The following is a 23,865-nucleotide window of genomic DNA, read 5'->3' on the forward strand; positions in this document are numbered from 1 at the left end:
TTCTCCAGCACCGCGCCAGACGACGAGGAAAGAAAAGCACGAGCGCGTAATCCTCTTTCACGTGACGACCTTCGGACTTAATGAATCGTGCTTCGTGGGTTTTGTTTGATTATGCGCGTGCCTGCGTGTATGGGTGTGTGTGTACGTGTGAGTGTTTTGTCTTTTGATCCTTAACCTCGTCAGAAGCAAACGCTTTTTAAAGAGCCTTCGGTCCGTGAGTGAGAGGGGGATCACGCCACAAGCACCGCGTGCAGGCGGTCGGGAACCAGGGGTCGATCTTCGTTTTGATTAATTTAACCGTAAACTTTCTTTTATATATATCTGGTGTTGCCTGCGTGCCAGTCAAACAGTGGAAATGTAAGGCAAAGACAGAGGATTTTCCCCAGATTTTCAGGAGAAATTGGAAATATTAAGATGATTGGACGACCGAGAGCCCGAGGAAGACTATAGGATTTACTTAAAGCGCTTCTTTTCCCCCTTCTTTCCCCCCACCCTCTTCCCTTTTCCTCCTACATTTCAGTTCGTCTATCGTAGGAATAATAAGATTGCATCCAACATACTTTTACACGGAGAGTACGACTTCTCTTCAACTGGAAAAGGGAACAGCCGGCTCTACAACAGGCTGCTGTTTGAATCTCTTTTTTTTTAAGGCAGGACAGACTCAAGTCAGGGGGATTACAACATCTTTCGACGCCAGGCGAAGATAACCACACACACACACACACACACACACAGACACACACACACACACACACACACACACACACACACACACACACACACACACCTACCCCTATGGATGAAGTATACGGACGCCTAGGGGGAACTGTCTTGATCTGATCCGCACAAGGCGTTTTGGACTCTGGTTTCGCGAAAAAAAAGAAAGAAAGTGGGAACAAGCAATTCTACACGGTGAGTTCGCAGACGAATCCCCCCATCATGTCCTAAAACCTGTAGCGTCACCGTGCTTCGTTTGGTGCTTTGCCATGGGGGAATGCATAACACTGAAAGCATTAATAATCCCAAATAAGAATACAACCCCCCTTCTTCCCTACCGCCTCTCTGCAAGGGACCAAGTATGTCAGACTAAAGCCCATTGCGCATTTTTACTACATGCAGGTTAAAAAAAATATGCATTTGGTTAAAAGGGCGTGTTACCCATATGGCGAGGCATAGGTTTGCAAGGGAATGAGCGATACCACAACAGGTTCATGTTGTGTTGGATACCTGTTGGTTTCATGCAGCCTATGTCGAGCTTTTAATTAAATCCATGCACATGAGTTGTGAGTGGAGAAGCCATTATGTCGGCTTCAAACCGTCGCGTTCATCTTTTCTCCAGCACCTAATGATGTCATTTGCTTGCCCAGTGTCATGATCCGTAGTCCACACACACGCGCGTGCACACATGCGTGCCCGCGTCCGCACACTTACACGTAGGCTTACATACGAGTAGTACGAACGCACGCGCGCGCGCAAACACGCACACGCACTTTTTTAAAAATGATTTGATCAAATGCCCCCCCCCCCCCCCCCCCCCTCCCCCCATACAACAAACATCGCATGTTTGTTGTACTCTGATGTATATTATGCTATGCATTGTTTCCGCCTTTCCCCTGATTGCAGAGTCGTCTCTATGGAGCTCAGGACGCCACCGCGGACAACAGGGGCCTAGAATGACAGCCATATGCTCTTGTCGAAGCGCCATATAGCAAATATCGCGGCGAAGTATGGGCCCCCTCTCTGCAGTCCTCTGCGTCGTGTTGCTTGCTGTGAACGCCTGCTCTGCCGCCTCGGTCAACCCAGAGGATTATCCCGCTGACGACGCGGAGCGGACCGCAAACGACAACATCTTCTTCGATGACTATCGAGGGAAAGGATGTGTGGACGACAGCGGCTTTGTGTACAAACTCGGGGAGCGGTTCTTCCCCGGACACTCGAACTGTCCGTGCGTGTGCACAGGGGACGGGCCCGTGTGCGACCAGCCGGAGTGTCCCAAGATACACCCAAAGTGCACCAAAGTTGAACACAATGGTTGCTGCCCCGAGTGCAAGGAGATTAAGAACTTTTGTGAATACCGCGCGAAAACGTACAAGATCCTGGAGGAGTTTAAGGTAAGAGTCGGTCGTCATTTGAACTTTTGATGTGGTCGATATATGGATAACTTCGATCTTATAGTACTGCAGCAATAGGCTACGTACTTCCAGAACAGTCTGACTCTTCAAACACTACAATCAAAGCCATGGAGAGTGTATTTTTACTGTCTCATATTTAAACTACAATTATCTTTAGGGTCCAAGACGTTAAACATATGGATCTGTTTGCTTTGCTTGCCAAATCAATAGATTGAGGTATATGCATTGAGTTCAGGTGCAATGATGTAATTTCCTCCTCAGCGGTGAACAATACTTCAACAATTTCTGGGTACTGTTTGAAAACTATACTCATTGGAAAAGGCACTGACATTTAATCATATATAGCCCGTTGGGGCTGTTGACCAAAAGAGCTTGTTAGAACATGCTCATGTCTTGGGCTGAGAGCTAAATATCAATATAACAATATAAAGCACTACAAGAATGACTACTTTCAATTTTTCAACACTGCATCGATTCACACAGCAATATCCATATTTCATTTCTGGATGCACGCTAGGAAGCTATACAGTTGGTAAGGTCTTGGGTTCAACCCACTACCCACTAGGTTGTATCACCTCATTGCAATGCTGTCGTCTAAGACATTATATCATATTATAAAGGAGTAATACAGTTGTATTTGTCTTTCAGTGGAAACAACCCAAAACCAACTGAAGACCGCACACATACACATATATTATGGAATGATAATAAACTTCTGTATTCAAAATATGAAAATTCCCCAACAGTTGTGTCAGGATAAGGCTATACTTTTGGTGTTTGATTTCCAAAGAAGAGATTCTGAGTTTGGATCCTTCAATGTCCTCAACCCTGGGCATCTTTGAGCGAGACAACTGCCACAAATTGCTCTACAAAAACACAATTTTCCCTTAGTTTCCCCTCTCTGTATTCCCTGGACATCACTTTGGAGCAAAGCATCTCCTAAACAGATAAATGAATTATTTTGATATTGAATCATACACGGCATCACGATTCAAAAGCTATGATGATGAGATTCTTCTCGATAAACAAGCTCACACAACATTTCGCTTTTACGAGTGGAGCGGCCTTTTTTTTGCAACACCGGAAGAGGGCGAGTTCTTTGTCTTTCTGACAAAACAGTGTCACGGTAGCAGTCAAAGGGCACGGCGTTATCGTCCGTTTACAAATGACACTACATGCTTGACAAGTACAGGCTGTGTTTTAAATTGCTGCTGCTGCTGCTGCTGCTGCCACCACTGCTGCCCGGATGTTTGCCATCTCTTATACATTAATTACACATGGATCGGGGCAATGGATGATTGAAATATAGAAACATAGTGTGGCAAATCATCACAATAACCGGGATACACCCTAGCTCTCTGCTTTATCATGGCCTATTATTCATGTTTGAAAATCGGTAAGGAAAATCCGCTCATATGAATGATGACCTGGTGCCAACCGTTATCTGTCTACATACTATTGTTATTCCGATAGAGTTAAATTCACTCCTGATTTATATAATTTGTCAGGTTTTGTACCCTCAATGTTACAGAGAGGAAACATTTGGCCATTGGTGAACCACATGATCCACAATGCAATTAATGCAGCTTAAAGATATAACGGCGACTAATATGGTCTTGCAATGGGGATTAAGAATTGAATTACATTTCTTTGGATTTTCTCGTACAATACTACAAGTCAAATCTTGTTATTTCAGCAAATATTAGGTTAGGTTTATTTATTCAGCATCCTTCAAACATATGCCCTTTGTAGTTCTTTACAAAGGCAGAAACCTGTTTTGAAAACGTTGAAAGAACATTCATTAAAAGAAAATAAACAAATAAATGTTTAACTTGGAAGCCCCCATAGATTACTTAAAGAAGACACATGCAAAATTAAAGTATAAGAAGTTGAAAAATACAAATAATAGTGCAGAGATACATTTGAAAGATAGCAGAGGTGAACCGAAATGCATTTCTGATTTGAAATAATAAAAGTGTTGCGAGGAAGACCTCACTATTCTTTGGAGATTCATCCAGATATGTGGTTCATAACATCAAATATGGTTCCCATGCTTCGTTCAAACCATGGGTACAGTGAGCAGTTCGTCACTGAGCACAACACTGGGCTCATAACATAGAAGGCATCACAGAAGTTAACTTTAGGGCTTGAGAAACTATAATTCATATCTTGGATAACAACATATCAGGGGTTGTGTTCTAAGGCATTTGTTGAGCATATGTATTCTGTAAATAGGTTTAGTGTTATAAATTAGGAATACTTTTTTATTCCATTTAGAGAGCACACATAGTGGTTGCTAATTCTAATTTGTGTTGGGATGGACTGCAGCTCAAACTTTAATTCTACTTTTTGATTAAACTATTGCTATTTTTCTGGATGTATCATTTAATTAAAGTGTTAGAAATGCTCATCAGTATTAACCACAGTCCAGAGTGATGCGTTAAACGTGCTTCCTTTGCATAAATAATAGTCAAGAAGATTTCAAACAGGGAAATTACTTTTGCATTTCTATGTTTGGTATTTTTACTTGAAAGATGACTTAAACTGTGAAGTAATAAGGATTTTTGGGAAATCAAATAGTAGAAATGGATCATACTTCTTATTGCTCTGACATAAAAGTCATAGATGTCTTGGCCTCATTGTGATCACAAGTGTACTTGAGTTAAGTTCCGGTACCATATTTAAATCTTGAAGGGACCGTTTTCATTTGTTGAGAATAGGCTCACCATCGGTAAATCATCAGCACTGTGCATCCCGCTACCGACTGCTAGGTGGTATGCCTCGTACAAAGTCATTTGAGGGAATCAGCCATCTGCGCTAGTAATTTGGTGGCAATTCTGAATGGTGTGACTCATATTAACTTAGGCGAAGAAAGGAATCCACGGTGGGCGATTGCGGAGAATTTTCTTTTTCACCTGTGCACAATTACCACATCCTGTCACTGAGACACATTTTACCAAATACAAAGCCAATCCCCATTTTGAACTCAGCAGGCAGATGCCAGCAAGCCGTGTTCAGAATATATTTTCTTTAACAAAGATAACCCGTGGCGATGGACTTGAGCGAAAGTTGGAAGAGATTCATTTTTAGAAAAACCAATAAATTTTGGGTTGCTGTGTAAGGGCCTATTTGGTCAGATGTTCAATTGCAGTGGTAGCCTCCATATCCAGCGCAGTGAACTCAAATGCAAATGACTGAGGGTCAGAGATTTACCCTCTCACACTCTTGGAGGGACTATTTTTAACTCTAGTCTGCGTGCGTGTGCATGTATATATGTGTTTGTAGATGCGTCCATACACCCAACACTATCTTTTTGAAATCCCATATCATTTTACTTCAAGAATCAGTTGTATGGGTATATACGGTATAGAAAATAGATAGTTATTTAATTAATATACAGTAAGACAAAGTCATAGCTTCTCTTCAGCTGTTTATAATAGTGTTTTGTAACACAGCAATGACAAGATATTGAATTGGTTGCACACAATACTGCGTCATCGTCTATATAGAGGATAGCCAACATAATCTTCCTGCTCAGGCCTCAGCCTACCAGTGCATAGCTATCCTTCTCTACGTGATCTCTATCATATGGACCTTGTCCACAGACAGTGTGATCGAGGAGTCCTTCCTATCCAACGCATGCACAAACCATTATTTCACGGTTCTTGGAAAAGCAAACAACTGTCATTTTAAACAACATTGAAAGAAGGAGAGAATGTTGTGATGAAAAGTACATCAAAATTACCTAGAAAAACCTTTGTTTTCATGAACTTCTCCACACATGCTAAATAAATATATAATAAGAGCCTAGAGTGGTTAATACAAGGAAAGATTTCCTTCGGAATACCGGACTGAAGCCTTCTCCTTTGCGATTTTTTGACAACCTTTTATTTGGATTTAAATGGATTATTTATTTATTTTTTTCTCCAACCTCACAATCAGCTGTTCAGTAGACTCGTGAAAAGACTGGCTTTAGACTTATTAAGGGGTGAGCTCACAGACGACCTCTCCCTGGCTCCGAGTCCTCTCAGGGCCTTTTATCACCTTAGCTGGTAACGACGGGCGAGCTGCTAGTCGCCGCATGAGGCCATAATGATCTTTCCAATGACGCTAAGGACCAGGTGTCCAGTGTTTGTGTGTGAGTGTATAAGTGTGTGTGTATGTGTACGTGTGCGCGTGTGTTGTGCATGTCCGTTGGATGAAATAAAAACCCGGGCGCCGTACAGTGTTCAAAGAAATCAAAGGCTGTCAGTATGTGTGGGAAGTGCGCCCCTATTAAGGGATGGCGACAGGTTAACCTTTTGGTGCAGGCCTGCGTGGCATTTCCTCTGTCACCATCTAGGGCACATTGCGCAACGCTCCCAATTTGCATTTTAATTTGCCAGCAGCAGGTGTGTGTGTGTGTGTGTGTGTGTGTGTGTGTGTGTGTGTGTGTGTGTGTGTGTGTGTGTGTGTGTGTGTGTGTGTGTGTGTGTGTGTGTGTCTGTGGGGAGTAGGGGGATGGGCCCTCTCCACAGGGGAAAGGGGCAAAAACTAAGCATGTGTCTTTTCATGGAACCGTTCTTTTTCGATATTTTGATATAGCCATACCTTTAATCCATTAGCAGCACTCCAAGCATTCCCCACCAACCTCTATCCAGTGGTATAGTACCCGATAAATGCTGAAAGCCCAAAATCACTTTGAACTTGAGAGCGCAGTGATGGCTGTCGTGCCAGCGCTCATCAACATTCACACATAGCAGCTGGATACAGAGCCGCCAATGTGCTGGATCTAATCCTGAAGAAGCATTATGCATAACGACAAGCCAAGGAGAAATCCACTCCTCTAATCTGTACTTAACCAGTGTTAACTTGTCCATTTACAAGTGTCCTTGTCGCAGAGAAACTTCCCAGATTTTTATTTAGTGAGAGATGTTCATACTGGAAACTATATCCCCAGCCCAGCCCTATATCAGGCAGTGGGAGGTACAGGGGTCTAGTGAAGTGAGCAGCACTTCATTTAGTAATGTCTCATAGATTCGACCACCGCTCAATACAAATTTGATAATGAATCACTCAGTCTATTAATAACTTCGGGGTGTGAATGGTTTCGGGGCAGTGACCAGTCAATAATACGTGTCATGTAAGCAAATTTTATTAATATATATGTATTTTTTAGTAAGATGATGTATATAATGAAAATAACATGAGAATGAAATGTGAGCACGGTTCGGTAGCAATAATCCCACAAATTGCAGTTTGCATTTAAAACAGAAAGAGAAAAAACAAGTGCGTGTGTGTTTCAGTTCAGAGCAGGGTCAAAAGGATGCTTCATTTCCATTGTCCTATTAAAAACATGTACTGAGGTTTGTGTTGATGATTGTATTCTAAATTGTCACAAACCAAGAGCACATGAAGAGCCCTAATTGTGTATCTGGGTACACTTAAAGGTCTGTTCAAACCAGGTTCCTTTGGAGTGATGATTTATCTGGCGTGTGTTTGGTTCTCCCATCTGCGAAGATGTAATTACAAACAAGTAAGAATGAAAGGGATTTCTATGATGTGGAGGTAGAGAAACTTAACAAGGAACTCAACAACTTTCCTGCCTTGCACTTCTTGCTTCTGTTTGATGATAAACTAGCTTGAAAAACTACTCATTTATTAAGGGCAAACAGTGCACACATATTCCTTTGAAAATTACCCAACTGCAAAAAAAGAGAAGCAGAACCAATTACATTTTGCTGAAACTCCCATAAACCACCGACCAGGAAATGAGCTGATGTAATTATTACACAGAGCGAATTGGCCTTTAACATAGAGCCATTTTAATTTCTGCCGCAAACAGTTATTACATTTTACCACCAAAAGATGGGAGAAAAATGTTGGATTCTATACAGTTCAGTTTAATTGAGAAACCCATGGAGAGGTTCAGGCACACACACACACACAACCACACACATACAGACACGCAAACACGTCACTCAGTGTGATGACTTGTGGCTTACGCTATACAGAGGTTTGCTTGTCAGAGCCAACATGCCTCATGTTTGATTGCTTCTATTCCCCCTTCTGTCTTGATTAAAAGGAAACATCTGAGTTTAAATGTGGAGAAAATAGAAGGAGAGAAGACGATATGGTCAAAAACAAGATTTAAACCTATGTGTTTTTTTAGGATTTCACATTTACTCACTTGTTAGGTTTGGAAAATAACCATTAAGAACCCTCATACGCCAAACTAGTGTGGATGCGGTACTCATATCCTATTAAAAGTTCCCCATTGACATTCCACACATTCCACATGTATAGAAGAACTTCATAATCTATACCTAATAACAAAATTAGAACTACTTAGTCATCATTATTCAGCACAACTTTGAATGTTAGGAGATTGAACTCATGCAGCAGTCCTACTATGCAGAACTTCAGGTGATAGACGGCAGTGTCTGGGCAGAATTACGACCTGTTGTCTACTGAAGTGAACTTTGGGAGCAGCTAGATGGAGCTTTCAGAAGAGATCGATTTGTTTCTACAGAGGGCAGTCTACGCATTGTTGATTGGAAGCCTTTGCATACACTTTCTCTAAAAGCGTTTGCGTCATTACAGGGCACATATAGATCCCATATATAGACCCGGCAGCACCATGATTTACCAAAACAAAGACAAAAGAGAAACCCCCTGTTAGGGTTAGGTTTCGGGATCCAGTTATTGCCAGTATAACCAGCACAGAGTATGCTTCGAGCAGTCAAATGAATGAGGTTTGTGCCGTACAAAGTCCCAATACAGACAAAACGATGTCAGGGCTGTACTTCAGTACAGTACTCAGTACAGTGAGAGGATAATAGAAAAGTAGTGAAGCACTTTGCAGGGCAGCGCTTGAGTGTCCAGCTCAGAGGGCCGGGCTGGGGTGGGACAAAAGCTGACCCAAAATGTCTGCCGACAGCGGGGTCTCGAGTCCCACTTCTTTCACGGTCCCTGACCGAGGCATGAATGATCCTCTTAACGCTAGACCACACACACAAAGAGAAGCAATGGATAGCCCTGGGCACCACTGAATGCATGAAAGGGTTTCCATAAATTCCAGAAAAGGTTCATTGAAAGTTGACCTGTGTATCTTTTATTTTTAACCCTGGCACTGTAGAGATGAACGTATTCATATATTAAGTGGAGGGACAAAATCATGTGGTCACAAACCGGCAAAGGCTGCCTTGAATAAGAGGCCCTGGATTCTTTACATATTTTCCAGACCTGAATGAAGTCATTTTTTTGTACAGCAAGTAAAATGTGCATGTAGTATAGCATTTTTTTCTTCAATGGAATGTTTATATAAAGCAAACTAATTCGAAAATATGACATCACACTTATTTAGCTCATTTAACCATGAAGAAACAACCCAAAAACGACAAGAATCATGCAAGTGCATAGAATTAATCATTGAAGCAAAATACTGTTCAACAAAAGATAAAATAACCAAAGTAAAACATTTATCTTTCAAATGTGGAAGGAGGATATATGTCGGATAAGTATTGCCATCCATTATTCTGACACCAACTACACACTAGACTGCATCAGCATAAGCAAATACATGTAGGCAAACACATTATGGTTGCGGTGCGTTTTTAATCAATTTTTATTGCATAGTTATTTATTAAAATGATGAGAAGAAATAAACCTTGGTGAATGAATTGATGGGTGTAATCCTTTAGACATGTTGAAATATATGTATATATGTGGCTGTAAATAAATAAATGAAGCCATGCATTTATTATTACAGGATATGATCATGTAGGAGCCCCATGCCAGTCTTGAATGCAGTAAAGCTTTCCTGCAGCCAAATAGTTCAGCTCAGATGTTACCTCTGTTTTCGCACACACGGACCCTGACCACTGCAAATCACCGGCCCCACCCACCTCCTTAAATGTGACAATTACAGCAGTTCTTTTCCAGGGTTTAAAAGCGCCTGTCAGTGTGCGGGAGGGCTGGCCTCTTTAGCCCACGCGCTCCACCATTGACCCTGGATCGGCCCACTCGCTGCCCCCCCACACTGAGTCTGTCAACGGGACATAGGGTTTACAGACTTCTCCATATGCATGAGCAGAGGCCCATCTTGCCTTTGCTTAATTGGCCTACCGGTGTCCAGGAGATGAGGAGGATACAATGGAGGGGGGGGGGGGGGGGGGGGGGGGGGGAGGAGGGGGGGGGGTAGTCTACCGCAGGGATGTAAAACAGCTTAAACAGAAAGAAGATTTTGTATCTGATTGTAGTGAGTGAAAGATCTGTGATGTCATCCTAGCATGCGGGCTCATCTCCGTCTGCGATTCTTTTTTCGGAGCAAGACATTTAGTTAGGTGTTGAAAAATCTTCCCTCCCCACACATTAACTAAATCACCGGCATGTATTTTCATGAACCCGCTGGCTCCTTTTTCCCCCCTCTTGATGGATCCTCGCACGCAACGGGATATCAGGGAAAATGTTTTATTCCAGTGTACTCAAATGTACCTCTCTTCCAAGAGGCTTTGAAAGGAAGAACCTGTAATGTCACACATTATGAGACCCCACGCTTTTAAATGAAAGCATTAAGCGCCTCAGATAGGGGAAGAAAATGGCAAGAGAATATAGGGAAAGGGTGAAAAGCGAGTCCATTTGTGTCTCATGTTTTTCACCAAGTCACCGTTGCTGCAATGTAGTTTTTTGGGGAAACAGTGTTTTCCATTCGATCACGTTCCTTCACATTGCCCATGAGCAGAATGCGCTCTGACTTAACCAGGCGGCATGAGCACCTGTGCACCTGGTTCCAACTCTATCTGCATCAATGTTTCTCACCTATGACAGGGTAAATGTGAGTAGAGTAGCCGGCCTCCCTATCCCAGCTGGGAAAGGCAGGAAGGAAGTCAGACCCACTGGCTGCAAGAGGTAGATCAACAGCTAGACCAAACGACCAAAGCCGATACGGATGATTGGAAGGTGACAAGGTTTCACACACCAAAACCAAAAAATGCTGAAATGCATATTTAATGTTGGACTAGGCTGAGATATTATTATATCAGAGTTGAAGATTTTGTATGTCCTGCATGTTTCATAGAACTCCTGACAGATGAAGTAATACATGAGGCCTGTGAGCTGACTAACAATGTGATAGAAAGCCCTTTGCTCTGTTAACTGATGAGGTGATAGGGCTAAGACTAACACTGATGGGGATAAACCGTTGCATAGATACAATTGGACACCAATAGAACAACAGCATCCATAGACTATAGTTGATTAGAAGGCAGACATGGCCTTATTACAAAGAAATGCATCGTTCTGCTTTGGGAATAACCTTTTGGTCCATCTGTGCTGCAGGGAGGTTTTCTGCAGTGGATTGTCGAGGGCTGTGCTTCAACGTATCTCAAGCTAATGTTTGTTGTGGTGCTAGAGAGAAGATGTAGCCACCAGAATGAGAGGCCATTTTGCATTGCCAGCAGGCTGTGTTCGAGACTCATAAGCCCTTCCGCTAACTTTCTTGTAAAGCAGCCATTTAAACAGCGCTTTGGGTTGTTTTTTCTTTTCATACTTAAATGTCAATTGCCTTAGAAGGGCTTAAATTCAAGTTTCTCTCAATGAGAGGGCGAGGTAAACGAGAGACAACCTACAGGCAATGTGTTTGCCCCTGTGCGTGCATGTTGTAATAATGATGTAAATAAAGCTAGAAACCTTGCTAAAAATATCTCCCAAAACAACTTTCACCCGCTACCTGAGGTAGCACACTGAACACAGGCAGCGTATTCCAAATGTTCAACACCAGGCAGTATTGATTCTGCCATGCAACAGCTTAGTGTCAATGTGTCCAAATGTAGATTTGGTTTCTCTTTACCACTTATTTTGGCTAGTGTTATTCCATAGAATACCACCTCCGACATCATTATTCCTTTTAGGGTAAACAGATAACAGTACATTGAGTATTAATCCAGCATTCATCCACTGTGCTCTGTCTTCCTATAATGTGCTTCTGTGTAATGAATGCTGAATTGAAAATAATCAAATAATGAAATCACAAAACCATGTACACTTCAAAAGCATAGTTGTAGCAGGCCTACTTACAGACAACAAACGACATCCTTTAGAATTGACTAATGGATTCTGTTTGTAGCCGGTGCTTGTAAGACAGATTCATTTGAATATTTCAGCTTGCCATGGCAACCGTGTGACTTAATCACCTGCTACCGGGCTTGGTGTCACAAAATGTGCATTTGATGATGGCTAAATGATCAGTTTAACCTATGATTTTTGGCCCTACACAGTGGACACTATTATAACTTAAAGCTTTTAGGAATATTCAAAATTTGTGAACAACAGTGTATATATTTTTCAACTGCATGTCACTCTTTCAGTATTTAGGTTAACGTTCTTTAAAGGGTCTTTGATGAGAGCCGAATAACATGCACCAGCACAGTGGGAAATATCTAACTTCTATCAGCCTCTTGCAGCACTTTCAAGAGAACACTGAGTGGTTTGAGTCTGCAGCAGAATGTATACTATCCCTGCGTTGCTGACCACCTTCCATGGAGTTTGAACCAAAGCCTAGAGCTATACTTTGCATGAGTGAAGCCTCGTCGACAGCGACCAATCTGTGATGTGCCGAGCAGAAAAGGCACACAGGCCAGCAAGAATGACGACAATCACAATCCGTCAAATGACCTGTTTTACAGCGCCAGTGACGACCGCGTTGAGTCCTCTCTAACCTCAGCGCGCTGTCTCCTACCCCGTCCTCCCCTCCCTCTCCTTCTCCCCTCCCTCTCCCAGCCGTCGCCCTGTGAGTGGTGCCGCTGTGAGCCAAACAATGAGGTTCACTGTGTGGTGTCGGACTGCGCCGTGCCCGAGTGCGTCAACCCCGTGTACGAGCCGGAGCAGTGCTGCCCCATCTGTAAAAACGGTAAGAGACTCCCGGACTTTTCCACCGCAACCACCGGTAACGCACATTCTCAAAACGTCATTAACATTTCATTAAACTACCGGTGTCACATTTATCAGAGGTAGCGCCGTTTCATAGCCGCGCCTTTGGAGGAAGTGGATGTAATTGATGTTTTATGAATTAAAATCATTACCTCGGGCCTGCCGGCCACTAATGAGCAGTACTTGCTTTAATTATAAATGACACGCTAAGCAGGGTAAACATTGGCCCATTGATTGAGGCCATGGTGGTATGGTTCTAATGGGCCCCCTGAGAACCGTCTATCTCCCAGTGCCCCCTACGCCCTTGCCACACACAGCCAATCCTCAAATTAGAATTATAGGATTCCGATGGCTCATTGGCTGGTTAGAAGATATGGGCGGGAGTCTTTGTCCCCAGCCACCACAAATCCTGGGGGAGGGAAAGAGCTTTACGGACTCAAGAGACCGAAGCCTCCTTACTGATGTCCTTGATCATCCGTGATCTCCCCAAGCGGACGTTCTGAATGGTAGAATGATTGCCTGAGCGTAACATCACCTAGACAAAGAATCCATGTTGCCACACAAACAATGCTGCAGTGAGTTCTTCCTTGTGTTTCATTCCGACGTAATTATAATGCAACACCGGTTGCTTTTCATTGTCTGTAGAGTCGAAGGTGGATTATGTTCTTCATGCTTCACAGTAGTCATTGACCTATATTATCTGTCTTGAGGATAGAAGAACAGGAATCAGGGCGGTCATGCTGAGGAAGATGGCAACCATCCATGTCACCATGGACACTCACACATTCCTGGACGTTTTCTTGCACCCCCCTCCCCTTTGATTCTCTTACCTCAAGCTATGCATGTATGTTCATTCTCTCTCTCTCTCTCTCTCTCTCACACTCACACTCACACACACAGGGAACATTGCGCCAAAAGCATCTGGATGTGAGGAGCTAATCCAGTGCGACAGTACACGGTGACACCCTTTCAGCAATGCCATTTCAGGGGAAGGCCTATTGTCTCCAGGGCTCCCAACAGAGCATATCTTAGCTGCTCTGCTCTGAGATGGATGGCTGTGGATGTACAGTACATGCTTTCTCCACACACTCTCAGCCGAGGCCAGAGTGACTAGACTCGGTCTGCAGGAAGACAACTCAGGAACCTCCGGAGTTGTATTTCTCTTTCTCTCTTTACCCAACATGTTCCTGGAGAGGAGCAGGTAGGCTCTTGGTTCTGAAGGGGTGTTTACTCTCACTGAACCCCTTGGAGGAGCTCCTCCATGCTTCGTCAGACAAAGCTAACCGAGCCATCTTGACGGAACCGAGAGAGACCTCGGGGACCACGAGAACTGCAGCAGTCATGTGTAGCATTCATTATGTGAATACATTGGGGGGGTAGTTAAAACGTTTCAAATGATGTCAACCCCCCTGGAATCTTATGATAACAGAGAATGCGTAGTTAGGCTAAAAATGGATGGGTCTTTTGGGTGGGTGGGGGGGTTGAATTATTTATAGAGCTGTCAGGCCTCCCACATCTGAGGGTTCATCAGCACGACGTTGTGACAGACTGTCATGTGGGGAAGGTTGAGTCAGGTAACTTATTAACTTTGACAGCTTGGACAGCTTTTTACGGACATGCGGCAGCGAGGGGCACGATTGAATGCGTGTGCCAGGTAAATTTACAGCCTTGCACTTCCATCATGTTCATCATGACAAGAACCAACTTCATTTCAGGCAAATTTATATCTAATTAGGCAACTCCACGTGCACTCACTTTGAAATGTTCCGCAAAGTTTCATCATAATGACCTTGTTGAACTCTGCATCTTTGACATGCCATTTGGAGACTGGCATTGTCCTTTGAGTGGTGTCAATGTGCCCTTTCAGCTGTGATGCATGTCCTTGTGGTTCTCCAGGTCCCAGACCGATTTGGCTGTAAACAATCACATATGGCAGCCACTGCCATATGTGATTGGCAGGTCACCCCTGTCCCTCAGCAGCCGGCACCCGGCTCTGCTCTGTAACCTGTGCCAGCTGTCCGGGGACACATCAATGAGAGCATAGACCTGGCAAGCGCTCACAATGTCTCCTCTAAAGCCAGAATCGAATGGCTTTCATCGTTGATGAATGTAGCCCCCCATAACAGGGGGTATTAATAGCAGGATTGTTCACTATGAAGCAAAGTAAAAGCCCTTTCTGTTCAGAGAGCTCTTTGCAGGACCTTCCGTGCTCTCTTTAATGAAGGCCCTCTGGGGCTGCAGAGATCCTGGCTGAATGTTTTCCTGAATGCCATGCTCTTCATGCAAAGCTTCAACTTGATTCCACATCCCAGAGCAAGAACAGGGATAGGGCTGAGCTGCCCGTCACAAATTGACCCTGCGTTGACCCTAGTTATTGTTTTTTCATTGAAAGGATTACTCTATAATGCAAACTCCAATATAAATTGAAGTTTGCCTGTTCAGAAGAGTTGTTTAATTCCACATTCATCATTGTGATTCCAGAAGGGAGCTCGCTGCTTTTGTTACATTTACACTTATAGTAGCCTAGCTCCTTTTCACGTGAGGGGAATGACTTCCAATTTGTTCAGAGTAGTTAGTTATTCAAACAGAGTGTGAGTTACAACCCAACTACATTGTAGTTCTACAAAGACACAGATATATGATCAGTTGCTTCTGGTTGGGTAGTCCGCGCGGAGGGTCATCTTTGTTGGCGCATCACAGATAGACAAATAATCACGGTGCGGAAAATAGTGCCGATTTGTCCATGTGTCCATAGACAAACTAGACAAACAATCTTGGTAAGACGGCAATGTACTGATGTCTCTGCGTATGTCATAGTCTCAACTGCCATAGTGACAGCGAGCAATCGCTCTGGAAAGTAATAAATCCAGCCCAGTAATTATTTAAACGTTAACGAATGAAGCCTATGACCCTGATGAGAACTTTGAGGGTTTAGTCAACGTCATTATCATCATCGAGCGTTAGAGCTTGCTGGTCTTAGAAGGCTCGACTTCAGGGAGCAATCCAAATTCAATGACCGCTTGCACCGGTTGAATGATTAAAACAAGGGCAAATGCTTGACGGCCCACGAGGATCCACCTCTCAGGAGTTAGCTAATGAATACAATGTTAAAAATCCAATGACATTTCAAATGAAATATAGTGGCCCAAAAAAAGCCATAAGGCCCAAAAAAGCCCATCAAAAATAGTGTTTCAGTATTGGCGAAAGTATTAGAGGTTTTTCGTTTGTCATGTAGATGTTCCATAACATACCCATGATAAGGTGCATTGCTTTTCAATTGCATAATATATACTACAATCATAGACAGAGTAACTGCAAAGTATTTGGCAAAAAAGTATGCGTTTTTTTTACATCAACAAAATTAAACTGCCAGATATAATTGGATCTCTTGATGTCAACAACAGAGATACATATTCAAATCCGTGTATGTGCCGGGTCCTCGTGTAGCTTGTAGAATCGCCAATTAGTCTTATGTGCCACATCGTTTGCTTGCTAAGCTCAATAGCTGGTCGGAAAGATCTTGTTTGCTTACAAAGATGGAACATTTTACAGTAATGGTTGACTGGATATCATAAAGGCTGATAGATAAAAACAGAACACCAAACTGCAACACTTCCAGGGCTGTCCATTTCTTTGTTTTTCAAACAACTGGTTTTGGAAAGACACACACTTTTTCTACCTTTTAAAAATTAAAAAAATGGTCCAGTAAAATATTGCTGTTTCTTATTTAATTGGATTTGTAAGTATTGTGACTTGTTTGTTTCTCAATGTCCGTCTGATGAATTTGTTTCATAGCAAGTGTGTTTATGAATAGTATATTCAAAAGATAATATGATTTAGAAGGGTGATTTTGAAGTTGGTACATCCCCTTCCCAGCTGCTTAATCATGGAAATACAATTGATAAAAATGATGAGGACATGATAGTTGGTATTCACTGAAAGTCATTGGGCATAAACCAGTTTCACGAATAACTAAATTGCGCAGTAATATAAGAACATATTTTTTCAATCTAATCATGGATCTTTAAAATTCACATGAGTTAATTACATTTCAGAAGTGGAGTATGATATGAAGTGTGCATGCGCAGAGAGGCAGGGCAACAGGATGTCTTTTAGAAGCCTTTTCATGCAGTGATTAACACTGTCCTCACTGCCAGCTATTAAAACCACTTTTCTCTATCTCGGTGTATGTCTCTCTTCTTTGCTCTTGCTCTCTTGCCCTCCATCCCTCTTCCTCCCTCTCTTTCTCTCACCCTCTCTATTTTGTGTGCTCTCTCTCGCTCTCTCTCTCGCCCTCTCTTTCGTGTTCTCTCCCTCTCTCTCTCGCCCTCTCTCCCTCTCTCCTCCTCTATACTCCAGCCTCATTGCACTAACAGCCAAGCCAGTGCCTGGCAGCCTCTTTCTATTCGGCATGCATTAGAATGCAAAGCGCTCGGTGGCGAGGGAGAAGGGGAGACTGACAAAACCGCTTTCGTGTTGCGAAAACAAGCCCATCGGTGCACGCCCGTGAAAAGATCCATGCGTTTCCCTTGACCCCCCCCCCCCCCCCCCCCCCCCCCTCCTTCCCCCTTAACTCCCCACGGCTCCCCGCAGCATTAGCTTTTACACTCTTTTGAGGAAGAAAAAAAAGATAGCGAAACTTCCCAGGAGAGTGACACTCGTTGCTTCCCTTTTTTTGATGCCTTGTTTCACACATGCCTGTCTCACGTTCACTGTTTCCCTCCGTCTCTCTCTCGTCATTCCCTATTCCCCCATGTGACAGGTCCAAACTGCTTTGCTGGAACCACGATCATCCCTGCAGGGATCGAAGTAAAGGTGGATGACTGCACCATCTGCCGATGCCACAACGGGGACTGGTGGAAGCCGGCGCAGTGCTTGCGGCGGGAGTGCCTCAACGGCCAATCGTTGTCATAGAGACTACTCCACCAGAGACAACAGAGGCAAAGCTCGGCGAAGGACCTACCTACTGCACCATTTTCAAAAAAAGAGATGATTGACAGCATAGGAGCACAATTCCCTAAGCAAAAGGCTGAAACTGCTGAGCAGCCGAGATGTGCTCTCGCAAAAAAGTTTTGCATCCCGACAAATCAGGCCGCTGAAAAGGAAGATGGAACTTTGTTTCGGAGACTCTTTTCACCTGCCAAGTTAGCTGTTCTATATATTTTTCAGTCCAATTGCTGCGCTCTCGCAAAATGACTTCTATATATTGTGTTCCATGGACTCATTCCTGACCACTGGCACTGTTGAATTGCCAAGTTGATTCATTCTTTGTGTATGCCATCTGCCTGTTGTAGCCGTCACAAATCACACAGGCGTTGTAAAAAAATAAATAAATAAAAAATCAGATGGCAGGAAGCAGACAGGAAGCACAGCGTGTATGACACTTTTTTGACACTGATGAGAGATTTGCAAAGCTGCACCCACAATTCACAGCTTCACTTGAGGATCTTGTTTACAATGTACACCCCATACACAAGCAAACTGTTTTCCTAATATGACACCTGTTTTTTTTTTTTGAGTTCTGGCAGGATCTCTCCCACCCACTCCCAAGAAAGCACTGTCAGTTTGCTGTAAGGCTATCAAACTGATATCTAGCAATGATAGTGTGGTTTCCAGCACAGCCGCGGTGTAACTACAGTGTGGACACTGCAACTCAGTGGAATTTTGTCAAGCTGACATGGAAAGATGTAGCAGACGTTGGGTTTACCCGGTGTACTGATGTAACTATTAAATAGGAAGAGGAAGAGCAGAAATTCAACCCAAGGTCAAGCCTTTCTAATTTTTTTTAAATTCCCTAGAAACCTATACGTACAGCATTATTTCTACAGTTAAAATTCCCCAGACTATACCGACTTCACCTCTGGCGAAGGAGACAGCCTTTCTGTTCTTTTTGATAGGTTGCAATGCAGAACCAAAAAACGAAATACTGTACGTGAATTTACATGCGCACAATTCAACACCCACCCAGGTACCCACCCACCAAACCCTCGCCCATCAACCCAGTTTTTTTTCAAAGCGTTGATGCCACCCTGACTGCAACCCTGCGAGGCCGCGTGGATAGTCACCCTGAGCAGCTGGTCGCCCCTTCTGCGACAGATTGGCCAACAGATTCCCTCTCGTGTTGTCACCTCCTCCTCATCCTCCTCCTCCTCTCCGCCTCCATCACATCTGCACAGAGCAGCAGGGTCAGCCGGGGTCTGTGGCCCACACTGGGGGCCAAGAGGGGATGAGCGTTGGGGCCTTGATAGATGGGCGACTTGAGTAAAAGGCCTCAAACTGTAGACCAGACAGCTCCAGCACATGGCATGCTATCAGTCTCTTTTTTCTTTCTTTTTTCTCTTAGCCATGGAAGTCTTAACTTGAGAAAAGATGATTTCAAGTAAGTTCATGCCATTCATCAGGGAAACATTTTTGTCCATTTCCAGAAATTCTTTTCCCATTAACCTTTTAGACCCAGCTGCTGGCTCATGATGGATGGTCTCGTTACCAGCGGCTCCAAGCCGGCCGTAATGAGACAGCCATGGACATGGGATGCAGACCCCTAACTCAAGAATAGACAGAATAATACATTTGCTTGAAAACGATCTGCATTCTACACACCTGCAGCTTTGCCGTGTGCAGACAAAGCTTGTGCAGACGCTGACACATAAAGATATGCTACTTAGAGTTTCAGATGAAGGATGGAAGTGTGGGTCATTTCCAGCATTAAAGTCAGATGATTAGGTTGACTCACCTCTGATGACTGATCCCATCTGGCCAAAGGGACCATAATGTCTGCAGACTGACATGACACAAAGCTAACCCTTGTGTCGATCAATCATTTTATTGACAGTGAGCAGTGAGCCATTGGCATCCATTTTAGTTACTTCAAAACATGTTGGAGCCCATACCCTGTGTGTCTTATTCATATGATTAACATTGGATGGTATGGAATAAACGTGAATAAGATTGAGAAAGACTGAGAGGGAAGTTCAAATGAGTTCCGGATAAGGAGTCTCAAAGGAGTTGCCTCCACCAAAGATGCCTTCTTGCTACTATTCTACACGTGATCTTTGTACAAACAAAAACAGACAAAACCCCCTCTCTTTTCTTAGTGTGAGTAAGTGCACTGTACTGTCTGCAACAATTCATCACCAGGAGCTAGCTAGCCTGTCCCCGCTTTGAACAGCAAACCCCAGCAGGAGCCTTTTACGGGGTGTTATATTCTTAGCCCTTCGACTACAGTAAAAGTATTCAATGATTATCTTCTTAAAAAACATTCAACAGATACAGCAAGGTCAAAAGGTTTGCACTTTTTAGAAGTCTAGCGATGAGAATTGCAGTCGTCTTCTGTGGTTTTAGTGACAGGGACACCGGAGAAGCAGTGCATTTTTTAACATTTCTGGTGTCATTAGTGTCAAGGCAAGCCATTACCAGTACTCCGTTCCGGTGTGCACATCCCCACAACAAAGTGGGGAGGTCGGAAGTAAAAAGAATTTAAGCTAAATAAATATTTCCAGACTTCAAAACCCTTCATACGAACAGGAAAGTATAGTTGTATATTTATGACAGATATTTCCACTGACAAAGATCAAATCTCCCCTTATGCTTGAATCAACACAGAGCCGACGGTACTAAGGTTGATTTCCCTCGGTATAGGAAAGAACACGTTGGGAGATCAGGCTAGTGTCGCAAACGTTACGATTCCCTTCACTTGCTGTTCCCAAAGTATAAGCAGCCATGAGGCCTGTGGCTAAGAAATAAATAGGAGTAGCAGAGAAAAGTTAAGAGTTTACCTTTTTCCCTTGAAAGGTACACAAAGCTGCAGAGTTTCAGGGAAAGAACCATGCCTTTTTTCTTTTCTTTTTTTTATCATTTCCTGGCAAATATCAAATCTTTTTTCTGTTTATCTCTGAATTTCTCGGAAATGGAAATGATCTGCTCCTAATTTCATACACAGGCTTGTACATGGGCATTTTGTAAAGGTGTTCCATATTCTCTTTTCAAGAGACACCAACTTACTGTAGTTTGAAACTATATGAACTACATGATAAAAAAAAAGAAAACCAGAAAAAAATACTGTTATTTAACATGTGCCTGAAAACCAGATTGAGAGTACTATGTTAAATAAGGAGAAAGAATCACTGTTATTATATATTACAATCAATCAGTTGTATTTATTTATATTTTGGACACCTTGGGTCTGTTGCTCATACTACCATTTTGTGTAAATGCAGAACTTTATAGTCATAAATAAGCAAGGGTTTGGCTGTTAAAACACATACAAATACACGCGCACATATGCCCACACCCTCCCACATAAGAAGCTGGGGTTAATCAATAGTTCAAAGAAAAAAGATTGAAATGATAAATTGTAATGGTCCACCAAACCTAAGCGTGCCATATGTTGTGTATATGTAAATATATCCAAATGTATCATGTGTATTATGAACTCTGAGGTGGAAAGGAAACTGTGTATTATTTATGGAGACAAACACTATTTTGTTAAATAGAATTGAAAAGAAGTGTTATTCAGCAAAATGGGTGGATGTCTTTCTTTACCCTGTGTGTATTTGTGTGTGTGTGTGTGTGTGTGTGTGTGTGTGTGTGTGTGTGTGTGTGTGTGTGTGTGTGTGTGTGTGTGTGTGTGTGTGCATACACATAAACAAAACACTAAACAACAAAAAAGCTGCTGGACATGAAGTAAGATTTTTTTAACATGTAGCGCTATCCTGGTGACTAAAGGAAGAGTCTGCAGTGCAGAAAGAAAACAACCAACAACAAATACTGCAGAAGTGGGCAATTCTTCTCTGCTGACTGCAGAGGCATTCCTGGCATCTCAATGCACAGGAGTGTCTGCGCACAAGGCCGTCTGTAATGCATACCGCCACCCAGATACCGGACAGCCAAAAGAGCCAAGCTCATCCATTCCCGTACCTGCAACAACCATAAAATAAGACAAGGCCAACAAAAGACAAATAATGTTTGGAGACTGGAACTATGCCAGTGTGGACCCTCCCGATAGGCAGTCCCAACAATGAGAACCTGAATTGGGTGAGTACATTATCTCTGTTGTGTGTAACCGATTGAGATTCATAGTGAGAAGGCAAGAGATTTTAAACAGAACTTTATTGAAACATTGCTAATTTTACAACGATCCTTGTATTTTAGATAATTAAGCTGGTACAGTAGATTAACATTATCCTAATCATTTAAAAAAAAAAAAGTATTTCACCGTCAACTAAGAAGTGTGAACGTAAGAGAGGGGGGAAAGAGAGTAAGAGATATAGAAAGAGATAAAAGAATGAAAGACAGGAGCAGTGTCTAATCTTGTGTTTTTTGGTGTAGTGCGGTAAGTCAGAGGCCATTACTCACCAGTTCATTTCCTCACTCCATTTCATTACCAGTCAGCTGAGGCTTCTGTCCTGTCCGCACCACTAATTCACCCCCCCCGCACGCACCCACGCAACCCCCGATCACGGACGGGAAAAGGGGGAAGCAATTTAATGCAGCATGCCGCAATCAATAGCAATTAGGTGCATCCCAGGCTCATCCCATTGAAAATGGCTTTTTGGAAGATCGCCAGTAGAAGACCTTGGGAGTGCACAGGGACCCCTCAGACACACAGAGTCAAATAAAGTTTGGTTGCCTTTCAAGCGCTATTGGCAAAGGAGCAAAACAGAACAATAAATGCGGCATGTATTCCCACTCTGCATGGCAATCGATATGTTTGAGGGATTGGACAAGAATAATGAATGGGAGAGTTAACCCTTTCTGGTGAGCCACTGTTATAAAAGGTTTTTTACTCTGGCATCCACTGGTGTGTGCGAGAGCCAAAAGTAATGCACGACATCTTAAGAGGATTATGAGGATTTATGTTTTATTTTGAATTAATAGTATATCTCTTGACACGTAATTTGTTCAAAGTGTAATGAGCACCATTCCTCTTCTGAAACATGCATGGACACCATGAAACAAATACAACCTTACTCAGCGTTTCTGCTGACCACATACAGACGGTAGACAGGAATATGTTGTTAGGCATTAGGTCTGCAAACAGTCAGGAAGACATTAGCAGACATCCACAGCTGAGGCTTGTTAGTGAAGCTTCAGCTACTCCTTACGTATCCCCAGTGTCTCGCAGTGAAACCCACAATCAACAGACGTTTCAAAGAAACGCTTGCAAAAGAAGAAAGACAAAGCGCAGAGTCAGTCTCCATATACCTGTGTTAAGCCTCTGGCACGGGGAGGAGGCAGTGAGAGTCAGTCTGACCGTCCCCGTGTTAAGCCTCGGGATAGGGGAGGAGGCAGTGAGAGTCATTCTGACCGTCCCCGTGTTAAGCCTCGGGATAGGGGAGGAGGCAGTGAGAGTCATTCTGACCGTCCCCGTGTTAAGCCTCGGGATAGGGGAGGAGGCAGTGAGAGTCAGTCTGACCATCCCCGTGTTAAGCCTCGGGATAGGGGAGGAGGCAGTGAGAGTCAGTCTGACCATCCCCGTGTTAAGCCTCGGGATAGGGGAGGAGGCAGTGAGAGTCAGTCTGACCGTCCCCGTGTTAAGCCTCGGGCACTGGGAGGAGGCAGTGAGAGTCAGTCTGACCATCCCCGTGTTAAGCCTCGGGCACGGGGAGGAGGCAGTGAGAGTCAGTCTGACCATCCCCGTGTTAAGCCTCGGGATAGGGGAGGAGGCAGTGAGAGTCAGTCTGACCATCCCCGTGTTAAGCCTCGGGATAGGGGAGGAGGCAGTGAGAGTCAGTCTGACCATCCCCGTGTTAAGCCTCGGGATAGGGGAGGAGGCAGTGAGAGTCAGTCTGACCATCCCCGTGTTAAGCCTCGGGATAGGGGAGGA

At 43.5% G+C, this 23,865-nt stretch overlaps 1 protein-coding gene across 1 annotated transcript; it reads left to right on the plus strand.

Annotated features, from left to right (window-relative positions):
- Positions 1–1,727: 1,727 nt before the first annotated feature.
- vwc2l (von Willebrand factor C domain containing 2 like) lies at positions 1,728–17,954 on the plus strand (the record flags this gene model as incomplete). Its single annotated transcript, XM_079731713.1, has 3 exons — positions 1,728–2,111; positions 12,891–13,020; positions 17,803–17,954. The coding sequence occupies 3 exons, from the start codon at positions 1,728–1,730 to the stop codon at positions 17,952–17,954; spliced, it is 666 nt and encodes a 221-aa protein (XP_079587839.1).
- Between the last annotated feature and the right edge of the window lie 5,911 nt (positions 17,955–23,865).

Source organism: Pollachius pollachius (assembly GCF_949987615.1).
Source record: "Pollachius pollachius genome assembly, chromosome: 3".
NCBI classification, from domain to species: Eukaryota; Metazoa; Chordata; class Actinopteri; order Gadiformes; family Gadidae; genus Pollachius; species Pollachius pollachius.